Raw genomic sequence first — 13,013 nt, forward strand, 5'->3', positions numbered from 1 at the left:
TCCAGATGAAGCGTCTTTTCTGTCAGTACATTCTTTGGTTTAATGTACCCATGTTCAGATGAGCAAAAGGAGAAATAGTTCTCATTCAAAACAAACTTTTGCAAACATATCACTGTTTGCACTTTAAAGCTTATGACACGCAACACTAACACCATTTTAAACACATTCTAAAATTTAAAAGGGAAGTCTAAATGACATGCATTCATTCTCATTATATTTCTAAACCTGTATCACTTCTTTGACTTTCTTCTGAAGAACATAAAAGATATTTTAAGAAATTTCTTTTTTTTTTTGGCCATACAATTGAAGTCTGATGTAACGGTTTCAAAATATCTTCTTTAATGTTCCTTAGAAGAATTTGCAACAATATGAAGATGACAGATATTCCTTTAATACATAAACATTCATTACTAAAATAGTACAAACATAATGAAAGGTTAAATTGATGATCAGGCATATAAAGAAAAAAAGAAAGAAAAAATTGACAAGAGCTGGAAAATACAGGACAAGTCTAAGCATGTGTCCATAGATCTCCAAAGAATGATAGGACGCTTACAAGGAGTGATATGACAGAAATAAAGAGAAGGCGGCAGAGAGAGAACATTTGCATATCTTTCATATTTTGATGGATTCCAGTGCTTTACTGTCTTGTAGACCCATGACCAGTAATGTCTTTCTATCTATCCTGTGTTTGACTGCAGACAGCAGGGAGCCATGATCAATGCCATCTTCTCCAGAGAGCAGGACTGTAGGACACACGCTGAGTGTGATTCTATACGGACACACCATCACCGGGGCTTTCACATTCACAATCTTTCTCACATTCCAACAGTTTTCCCATTGTTCCTGTGTGTGACCCACTGTATGGTTTTCAATATGTAATCAATGATCAGAGGAACTCTTGTGATATCTGAGGAAGTGAGTGGAGGAGCAGCGTGAGCTGACGTCTGAGACGAGCGAGCCCAGGCAGAGCCAGACAGCCACAGCTGTAGTGTGTTTGATTATTCCAGACACACGGACATGCTCAGAAAACATGTGGCGTACACCCACCCTCTCGCACAGTGGGACGGGGAGAGCTTCAGTTGGCCTCTGGATGCCTTTTCATGTCAAGATTCAGCCCTATACAACTGCCTGTTAATCTGATCACCGAGGTTTCTTCTCTTTGCTGTTACAACTGTTTTTCCAATAAACATATCTAATCTACATTTTTAATGTTCTTCTTCACACAAGTATTGCTATTTATGCTAAATTTTATGGTTCATAATAAGGTAGTAAAACTGAATGAGATGAATGCAAATGATGGGATGCAAATCCATGTCTTTATGCTCACTAAAGCTCCATTTATTAGATAAAAAATACAATATAAAATTTAAGATTTAAATTGTTCCTGTGGCAAAGCTTAATTTGCATCATCATGTCACATGATCCTTCAGAAATCATTCTAATATGATGATTCTTTGCTCTAGAAACATTTATTATTCATGTTGAAAACAGTTGTCTTGCTTTGTGAGAATGTGTGGATTTTTTAAAGGATTTTTTAATGTACAGAAGAGCATTTATTTAAATCTGTAACACTTTACTTAAAGCCTTATAAAATGTATTCATAACGTACAGTGTAATGTATTATATCTTTATATAAATAACTGTAACAAGTTAAAATGCATTATAATATTGTATTTTAACTTGTTACAATTATTTGTAAAATTATACAGTACAATGTATTATAAGGTGAATTACAATGCATAATTAATGCATAAAAGCTACTGTACTTTTATAATGCATTACAAATAAAGGCTTTAATTATATGGAATGATAAAATGTGACATAATCCAAACGCAAATGCAAATCGCGCATTACAAATGCAAATCGCGCATTTTCATTTTCGTTTAAGCAAACGCACAGTGTCTGCCAAATTTAAAATGGAAATGGAAAGTCCGTTTGCAATTGTGTTTCCCATATCTTACGAGCTATGAGCCTGTCATATTTAAATAGCAATATTAATTACCACATTTGCCTTTTGACTCTCTCTGCACTGTGCATGTAAACTGCCAAAACTCAAATGGAATCACAATTCCTTTTGCATTTGAATTTCCAACGTCTACACAGAAACCTGTTGTAACGATATCAACCTTCATATTCATCCGGAAGAAGGAGGCGGGAACCGGCGGACAATCAAAAACATTTTAATAACAAAATAAACACAAAACAGCGCACCAGCCCCTCACGGACGACTGGTGCGCATAAAATAAAAACCACAACACAACTAAAAGCCCAGGCCTGGTCCTCTCTCGTCCTTCACTGTCGTCGCTCCAGTTTTATATCCTTCCATCTCCTCCATGGGCCTCGAGACCGGTGGGACGAACAGGTGTAGTTCATCTCCAATCACTCCCCCGGCCTCGCTCCCATGTCCCTCGGCCCCGCCCCACTCGTCACATACCCCCATCGCCCCTCGCAGGCCGGGGGGTACTCCCGAGACTGCGCTCTACTCCCCCCCCCCCTCCCTCCGGGGGGGCCCGCTCCCGGGGACCTGCGGGAACCTGGGGGTAGGACAGACGAGGCGAGAGAAAAGGAGATGGAAGGAGGAGCGACAGAGACGAGATAGGGGAGAGAGGAAAAAAAAAAAAAAAAATTCCGGTTCCCAGACGCACCGCTGCTCGGCCCTCCACCAGCTGGGTGATCTCCTCCGCGGTGCCTGGCGGTGGCACTGGACGGCCCTCGGCGGACGGCACGACACTCCTCCGCCGCCCGGTGGACGGCGACGGCTCCTCCGGTTTTGGGCAGCCGGCAGGAGTCCCCCGTTCCCTGCTCCTCCCCGTTCCGGCGGAGGCAGCAGGCTCCGGCCACCTGGCGAACGGCGCCGACTCCTCCGCTCCCTCACGGACGGCAGCCGTCTCTCCACATCGTGGGCGGCCGGTAGCGAGCTCGCCCGTCCCCGGCAACTCGCTCCAGTCCACCGCCTCGAGCGTCCATGGCGGCACACTCCTCGCCAGCTCGATGGCACCGCGGATTCACCACAGCGGCGAGGGATCTTCAGCAGCGCGTCCCTCCTTCTCCCGGGCTTCGGCACCACTGTAACGATATCAACCTTCATATTCATCCGGAAGAAGGAGGCGGGAACCGGCGGACAATCAAAAACATTTTAATAACAAAATAAACACAAAACAGCGCACCAGCCCCTCACGGACGACTGGTGCGCATAAAATAAAAACCACAACACAACTAAAAGCCCAGGCCTGGTCCTCTCTCGTCCTTCACTGTCGTCGCTCCAGTTTTATATCCTTCCATCTCCTCCATGGGCCTCGAGACCGGTGGGACGAACAGGTGTAGTTCATCTCCAATCACTCCCCCGGCCTCGCTCCCATGTCCCTCGGCCCCGCCCCACTCGTCACACCTGTCAATCAAGAGACAGGGGTGGGGCCATTTTATTGGGCGTGTTTGTATTGGGAAGTGACATCACTCACAGTCGACGGTAATAAATAATTATTAATTAATTAGTGTGGACTTTGTCATCTAAATACTTAATAACCAATAAGGTTAAGGATGTGTCTTACAAATTACTTCATCTTTTCTATCCTGTGAAGCTTTACTTAAAAAAGATGTTTCCTGATATTGACACTTTATATTCTTTTTGTGGTGCTGAACACGGATCCATTTCTCATCTCTTCTGGGAATGCACATATACAATTCTGTTCTAGTAGAATTTTTTTTATCTTCGATCATACTAGAATGTACCATGTTTTTACTATGGTAAATATGAGTTAACGATATTGTTTATAATTAAACCACAGTAGCCACAAATGTACATTTGTCTGAGACGTTATGAAATGTTCTTTAACATCATGAACCATAAAATGTAGTCAGTGTTCTGCTATGGTTTATTTTAATAATAGGTAAACACAGGTCACAAGTTAATACGGTCACATTTCCTTGATTCAGCAGCTGCACGATGTGAAGACGAGAGTCCTGTCTTGTATCTAGAGATCTGGGGCTAACTCGGTGTAGATCGGTAGCTCGGTGGTTAGTGACGGTCATCCCTCACAGCGCACCGTCGTTCATTTTTCATTTAAACATAATAATAGCAGCAGAAATGTACTTAGTTCAGGGAAATGTGTATATATAAAGTCATTACAAATGAAACTAAATATTATATCAAGTGCCTCTTTTATTACCGTCGACTGTGAGTGACGTCACTTCCCAATGCAAACACGCCCAATAAAATGGCCCCACCCCTGTCACTTGATTGACAGGTTTCCGTGTAGACGTTGGAAATTCAAATGCAAAAGGAATTGCGATTCCATTTGAGTTTTGGCAGTTTACATGCACAGTGCAGAGAGAGTGAAAAGGCAAATGTGGTAATTAATATTGCTATTTAAATATGACAGGCTCATAGCTCGTAAGATATGGGAAACACAATTGCAAACAGACTTTGCATTTCCATTTTAAATTTGGCAGACACTGTGCGTTCGCTTAAATGAAAATGCAAACGGTAATGCGCGATTTGCATTTGCATTTGGATTATGTCACATTTTATGTGTCCACAAATTGAAAACGCAATTGCAAATACAATTTGCAATTCCTTTTGAATAAAGTCCGGAATATCATTCCATATAATTAAAGTGTTACCTAGAAATCTTTTGTAACATTATATGTAATTACTGTTTTGATTAATTTAATGCATCCTTGCTGAATAAAAGCATTAATTTCTTGGGGCAAAACAAATAAAAAAAATGTATCAAACTGAAATTGGGGTCACATTAGATATTAGATTTCTATGAAGACTGTAATGGTCTTAATACGATGTCATACTGTCATATTCAATATGCTCCAATTTACAGCAATGTTGCAATGCTGCATATTTAAAGTGTGCATTCTTTGAAATCAGCTTACAGGTCAAACCGTGACACATCAATCTTCTATGAGAAAGATGCTACGAAATTGCACCAAACGGGAACTTTGGAAAGCAATTTAATTTGTATAAGCCTATGTTCCTTGTCTCCCAAATTCATATGCGTATGAATGGTAGTCAATGTAACGAGTGTTGTCCAGCCTAACCCTTCGAAAACAGTAATTGATATGCATTTATATGTTATGAACAATGATCAATACGAGTAGTCCAAAATCCTAAACACAGCTATACAGGTATTCAAAGATGAGTTATTCCCCTCCCATATAGCTCTCTCTATGTCTATTCATTTTTTTTATTTAAACCTCCAAAAGTCTGTATTACAGAAAAAGTTATACACAACTTACCCAAATTATCTCCAATAGCATGCTCACTAACAGATGCATCAATAAACCTACAATGTAAAATTAAACATTAAATTTATGCATTAAGCAGACGCTTTCATCCAAAGCGACTTACAGTGCATTAAGGCTACAAATTTTTACCTATCATGTGTTCCCAGGGAATCGAACCCCCAACCTTGCAATGCACTACCACTTGAGCTACAGGAACACTATAATGTAAATAAATATACTAAATACAATACAATATACTAAATGTATATTTATCTGCCATCCAATTAACATGCTGGGAACTCTAACTGCTTTCTTAGCAATCCAAAAAAGTATATTGTGGCAGAATGTGTGTCTGGCCTCACATCTGGGTGTCAAGTGTAACCCAGCCAAACGATTCCACCGCTACAGGGTGGCCTGCAGTCAGTCAGCACCCACACCACTGCCAGACACTAATGAGCAGAATAACACCACAAACTGGGCCCTGCTTCACACCCAGCCCTGGTCCTTCATCCGTACAGTCACCCAGAGTCAACGCTGGAAAACACACCACCAACACACCTGACACAGGGCAAGAGCAAAGGACACAAACCGTGTCTATGCCCACACGGAGTGACTATCACATCATCATGTGCACATACTACTTGAGCAAAGTGACTACTGCAACACACCTGGAGAAGTCTGTACTTACAGAAAAAGCCAAAACAGCAGATATCAAGAGCATCATGCTGCCACTCTTTGAGCTTCAAATCATAAGCACAGCTGATGAAATGCTTCAACAAAGCTGATCCTGACAACAGAGGAAGTACAATGTCATCGCAGAGGAAGAGCATGGATATAAATAATTAAGAGGAATAGATAAAAAAGCCCCGATTTTGTCATCTCATCAAAGATTCAATATGCAGGATGCATGAAGACTTGATTCTGGATAAGATTCCCAACCTTAAAGCTGCATTTAGGATTCCCACATCTGTGACAAATTACTTTTCCAATCCATTGTGATTACAATATAAAGATTTAAAAAAAGAAAAGAAAATCAGTTTCTCTATTTTAATGTAATACTTTATTAATTTCATTTGTTTTCTTTAATTTTTTTTTTTCAAACTTAATTAATATAAATTATTTTTTTATTAAAATTGGTCATAAAATCTTTTGTTCTGCCCCAAACAGGCAATTCACCAAAAACATGCCTCTGGATAAAACATAAATCCCAATACAAGGCTGTGCGAACAAGAGCATATGTTTGAGAACAATTCTTCAGAAAGAAAATCCATGAATGACTGACTCGGAATTGTCTCATCAAACTAAGTTGGAAGAGTAGAGAGCATTTTAAGTATCAAAAAAAGTTACACACTTCACCAACAAAACCACAGACATTGTATGTTATCAAGAACTGATCCAGTATCTTGTCTAAAAACCACTCATCGTCACGCAACACATGCTACAGTATGTCACACAATGTATTTATTCAGAGCATCTGCCAGCTTGCTTTCCACTCATGTTTTTCCTTTCTGCAATGTGTGTGTTTGTGTATGAGTGTGTTCTCATTACATACACAGTTAAAGAGCAGACTGGAAGTCACGGCTATTGATTGTGATGGAATGCTGACAGCGGTAGTGTTGTACAGGATGCAATGTAAGCACGAGCATGAGTGGGTTATATCGACTTCATATGGACGGGATCCAGCTTTACAGTGCACATGCCACTTCAGTACTCTACTCCACTTGAGTGGGTATGTATTCCTCAAGTGTGAGTTTGTATATACGCCTGTGTGTTATGAAGCAGTAAATTTATGATGTCATAAATATGATGTGATGTTGACAGTAAAAACGGACTGCATGAGTACAAAAACACTATATATGCAAATACAGTGTCAGAAATGAACTTTTTATGAAGGGGAAATATTTGTCCCCTGGCTCTGAACATTAAGTGCATTTTTTACTTTTATAAGGGATATTTTATAACACACACACACATATATATATATATAATACTGTTCAAGGCTTGTGGTCAGTACAATTTTTTTTTAAGTTTTGTTTAACAAGGCTGCAATTACAGTAAAATACATAAAAAAAATAGCATAATTTTGAAATACCAGTATTTGGTACAATTGAAAACAACTGCTTTTTATTTGAATATATTCCAAAATCTAATTTATTCCTGTGATGGCAAAGCTGAATTTCCATCAGTCATTAGTCCAGTCTTTAGTGTCACATAATTCTTTAGAAATCATTTTTAATGGTGCTCAAGCTAGATTTATTATTATTGTTGTTGTTGTTATTATCATTATTATTATTATCATCATCATCATCATCAATATAGAAAACATTCATGCTGCTTAATGTTTTTGTGTCTGCTTAATCAATACTGATACATTTGTTTTCAGGAATTTTAATTATTAGAATAGCATTTACTTGAAACAGAAATCTTCCGTAACATTGTAAATGTCTTTAATGTATTTTTAATTACATACAAATATGCTGAAAAAGTAAGTAAATCTTACTGACCACAAACTTTAAACCTATGTAAATATATAATAAAAATACTTATTAAATATAATTCACATCAAATTCAAAATAGCTATAAATAATTATTTAAGAATCTGGCCAAGAATATAAGATAAACAAGTTAATGGCAAAATAAATATAAAGTTATATTTATATTATAACTGTTTTAATTCATTCGCCAAACCATGGTATTCTGGGTCCCAAATAACATTTGTGGTCTTACCAACTGATTTGACAGTGACGGTCTTGGTGGCGGATTCATCTCCAATCTGCTGCCAAATCCAGTCAGGTGCAGTCCCGCTCTGAGACCACTCGGTGGCGCTGCATCTGTACTGCCCCTCATCTGTGGGGAAGGCATTATACAGGAACAGAGTAAATGTGTCGGGTCGAACCCGCTCCACCCGGATCTCTCCAAAGCTGCTGCGCTCCCTAAAGGTGGGCCCAGGAGTGACCATGCCCTCACGATCCACCGAAGCCACGTTTACAGCGGGACCCGCCTCCTCCTTATCGGTCCACTGCCACGTCACAGACAGGGGACCCACAGTGCTGCTAACAACGCAGGTCAACTGGACGGTCTCCCCCTCCATTATATCTGAAGTGTTACTGGATAATGACACAGTGATATTACTTCCTATGAGAGACAGACAAACAACAAAAGAAATGAGACATCAGTCTTTGGAAACATGACACTAGTGCTAGTTTATCATATTAATTAGAGTACATTTACATTATGTATGAGTAAATTAGTCATGACAAGCTGTACAAGAAACAACTCTACAAATTCAGTCCCCTAAAAGGCAAGTACACAAGAACACTATTTTCCCTGTATGCATTAGGTGAATAGGAACAACCCCATCTGCTTGATAGAAAACAGCTTATCATTAACAGATAAAATTAACAATGCAATTGTATCTATAGCTGGCTGGCCAAGCTAATGCACATTCTGGAGCAATATATTGAAGCACTGCCTTTACCAAAAGGGCAACAGGATCTTTTTTAACTTAAAGGTCAGACTTATATACCAACATTAACCATTATTAGCATTTCAATCTCTCCTATTCATTTCTTTATGAATGGTCTGTTTTCTTCTACTATACTGTCTCTGGTTGTGAGTCAGTTGAAAAACCACTGGAGAGATGGATGTTATAAAGGCCTGAGGCAAGAACAGGCTCCTCGAGTATTGTATTTATTTAACATAGAAAACTTTTGTAATATTCTAAATGTCTTGCCCGCTAAAGTGTTAATGTCTTTATAAAAATCTAGAAAAAGAAAAACAATAATAAAATAATAAAGAAAGAAAGAATCTTACAAACTGCAAACTTTTGAATGGTATTATATCAACTGTCATTGATTAAGTATAAAATAACATGATATTTAATGCAAAACATGCATATATCGACTGACGATACAATAAGAAGTCATTTGCAATGGTTTATGGGAGTGGGGGTTCTATAGGTCTATGGGTAGAGCAGATTTTCAATGTAAAGAACTATTTTGAAGTTGAAGATAAAAGTTAGTTTTACTGAACACTGAATCCTTTGACAACATTTGAGCTCATGGTAGGTCTGAGGTTTGCACAATATCACTTAAATTAATATATGAATGGCATCTTCCATATGTTTCTGTTGCACTCTACAGCAGACTAGGCCTTAGACCAGCAGGACCTCTGGAATAGTTTTCTCATCAAGAGGTCTAGAGCCCGAGAGATCATAAGCATGAGTGTAGATCAAAGACTTTGCAGACATCGCAAGAGTTCTCGACAGGGATTTCACACCACCACGTCCCTATAAAAGCAGCATGTGATAAAACAAAAATGGGACTTTAATGAGACAGTTTGCACACTTCCCATGGGTCACCAAAGGCTCTCTTAAGAAAGAGGCTCTAGCAGAACTTCTTGAGTAGAAAACCACCATGACCAACCAGGCAACGAACACAAGAGGCTTTGATTTCATACATAACAAAAGCGAAACATCTGGGGACGAAACCTCTTCAATTTCTAATGTGCTCCTATTCTCTGAAGAGATGGAATAAGAAGTTCATACAATCATCAGTTGTTGTATGGCTGTAACTTCACTCAGACCAGTCTCTCAGTGTCTCTACATGCAGATGCTTCAGTCGTATATATTACCTGAAAGATCAACTGTACCTAGTCAGTGAGGCCATGAGCTGAATAGAAAGAGAGAGAGAGCATGTGGGTGAAGAAGGAGCTGAACTCTGTGCTGTCTCGAATCCATATTGCAACTATCAATCTACTGCTATAATAACCCTGCAAATATTGCACAGGGTCTCCTGCGGGGGCAAAGACAAAAAAGACCAAAGCATGGTCTAATATAGTGCCTCATTCACAAACCTTTCCAAAAAACCCTTTCCCTTTTTCTAGCCATCTTTAAAGGACATTTCACCCAAACATACTAACTTTCACGTTGTTCCAAAGATGTATGACTTTCTTTCCTCTGTCCAACACAAAATAAAATATTTTGCAGAATGATTGCAGAATATTTCAGCCAGTAGAATGAAAGTCAAGGGCTCCAACACACTCACATCAGACCTCACTTAATTTAATTTCATGGGCAAAATAAAAAAGGGGCATCTTCTGAATATTCTAAATATGTGTTACAAAGAAAGTCATACAGGTTTGGAATAAGGTAAATAAATGAGCGGGTAGAATGAGTGGTGGAACTGCAGATAACTGATATATATTAAAGCGCCCATTTAATTAAATTTAAAAGTTCCTCATTTTATTTTTGGGGTCTGCTCGAAAACATTTACATGATTTAAAGTGCATCTTTTTTTTTTTTTTTTTTTTACATTTTCACTTTTGCCTGAAGCATCTGTTGTAGTTCCAGTTTCTTTAAAGCCCGACTTTTTGAAAACCACAAAGTCTGCTCTGATTGGTCACCTGGTCTGTTGTGATTGGTCAGCCATTTGTAAATAACTTCAAAAACATGGCGTGTTGATGTTATGCATACTTGCCGGATATCCTTCAAGACCCTATGAAAGCTGATTCTCCTGAGGAGAAAGAAAGAAAGATCTCCTTCAATTTATAGAGCGAGAAAGGACTGTTGTTGGAAGAGGCTGGATTTGGGTGGCCAAAGTCCGAGCAGAACAGATGTATTCTCACTAACCTTTGATTGACCTCCTCTCCCCCATCTAGCTTTCATCAACTCCTTGAGCTCAATTGTGGTTTCTCAGCCTGGGCACAATCACATCCACCTTGGGGATCTACCAAGGCTATGCTGAAGGCGATGGCCTTCACACTTTCATTTCATGCCTGTTAGACTTGGCTTTTCAAGTAACTCTCACTTAAAATGCAATGCTATTTCAAAGGCTTCTCAGGCCTCCACAAAAGCAAGTTTTGAAAAAATGCAGTGCATTAAAAGAATTAGACAGGACACAGTACTGTATTGCCCACTCACAAGTAGAAAACAGAAAACAGCTGAACTGCTTTCACACTACTGTTACTTCTAACAGTGGGAGAGAGAGAGCACCCTGCACAACAACTGAAAAGCATCTGAGAAAATAAGAGGCTATACTGAGTGTATGCTCTGTGCTTTAGAAACCTTCAGCAGAAATAAGAACTTTAATAGATGCTTGCCTCTAAAATATTACTAAATCAATTCCTGAACTCTACTTTTTTTAAACCAATCATCAGAATAATCCACTTTCAGTAACAAACGTCTGAATTGAGGCCGAAAGTTTCATGTTTTCATTTAATAAGAGAGCTGTTGAGAGGTATCAGCTGACTACTCTAGGGGCCAGTCAGAAACAGAGGGCCGATAAAGAACCATGATACTCACTGAGAGGGGTTACAGTGATCTGAACATTACGGGACCGCTTGCTGCGGTCGATGAAATCTCCAGTGAGGGTCTTCTCCCGTTCTGTCACTCTGCAAATGTATTTCCCAGAGTCCTCTGGCAGTAGACGCTGCAACTTGAGCAGGTGGACAGAAGGGCTCTCTTTGCGCACAGTCAGGAGGCCGGTGGCTTCCCGTTCCATGTAGTTGGGTCCCAGTACAGGCACGGCACTGGGCCCAATCACGGCTACGGGGGAGCTGCTGAAGACCCACGACACCGAGAAGAAACGCTCTGGAACATTCTGAGCATCAATGGTGCAGCGGAGCTCCAGCGGCTCACCAGCCGTGTAGGCCCGGCGCTCGGTGGTCACCTGGATACTAAAGTCCCGATCTGCAAGTGAAAAAAAAAAGAGAGAAAAGATGATTTATTCAATACAAAATGGTCCATATTGGACTAAATTCAAACCGAAAAACACTCGCATCAGAAGAAAACAAATCTTCATTTATAGAACTAATTTCCATATGATAAGCAGATTGTGCGCCTCATCAGAAAAGCACTTTCTTCACTTCATTTGGCTTCTTCAGAGGTGATTGCCCCTGGGCTCTAATTACTACAACAAACTTCCTGAGAAACGTTCCGACTGCGTAAGTACATGGCACTGACACAGAGAAAGGCAAATGTACAGGGAGGGATGATGATGACGATGTGTGTTTTTACATGCAGCCATTATTTGTGTCTCACGCTGTGCGCTACTCTCCAAAATAACAGCACAGTAAACAGGCCTGTGCTAAAGAGGAATTCACAGATCACAGGGAATCAAAGGCCAGTGGCTGTTTTTCCTTTCCTCCTGTGATACTCAAGCAGCATGATGCTCCATTAGGACATTACTGCCCGCCTGACCGGAGCCGGTCTGTGTATTAGGACTAAATCTGCACGCTTCAGACAGATTAATTAGCAGTGGAGATGAAGGGCTGCTCGTGGAAATGAATGGGAAAAAAACAGAGAGAAAAGAGACAGGATACATTAGGTGAATACATATTCCTCTATATTCTACATCAGACTGAGAGGTCATCAAAATTTGAAATCTGTCTGCATTTGCTGGATGATTGCTGTCTGAATGATTTTTCATGCCCAGCTCTGTGCTTCATAATTAGCATCAAAGGCTAATCAACACATTACATATCAATAAAAATCCAAACATCCTTTACCAGTCATAGTACATTTGGGGATTAAAAGGACGGCAAAAGAATAGGCATAAATTAGTGTTGGGTGATTTACTGAATATTAACATTCAATTGTAAATTAAGCAAAATTTGCAAGGATTTTAATGTAAAGTTCAATTAATTTCCATTAATCATCCATTATTCATGACTCAAAAATACACAACCATTCAAAAGTTTTGGGGAAGTAAAATTATCAAAAGTAACAGTGAACACATTGACAGTAATAAGAAATGTGTCTTGTGCAGCAAATTAGC

General features: G+C 39.6%; 1 protein-coding gene across 1 annotated transcript in view; it reads right to left on the reverse strand.

The window, feature by feature from the left end:
- Positions 1-13,013, reverse strand: part of LOC132095082 (immunoglobulin superfamily member 3-like) — a 155,362-nt gene that overhangs the window by 40,223 nt on the left and 102,126 nt on the right. The window contains exons 4-5 of the mRNA XM_059499835.1: positions 11,540-11,926; positions 7,966-8,373 (exon numbers count right to left, since the gene is read on the reverse strand). Coding sequence (XP_059355818.1) covers positions 7,966-8,373; positions 11,540-11,926 — 795 coding nt within the window. The remainder of the gene's footprint in view (positions 1-7,965; positions 8,374-11,539; positions 11,927-13,013) is intronic.

The sequence above is a fragment of the Carassius carassius genome, chromosome 19, assembly GCF_963082965.1.
Source record: "Carassius carassius chromosome 19, fCarCar2.1, whole genome shotgun sequence".
NCBI classification, from domain to species: Eukaryota; Metazoa; Chordata; class Actinopteri; order Cypriniformes; family Cyprinidae; genus Carassius; species Carassius carassius.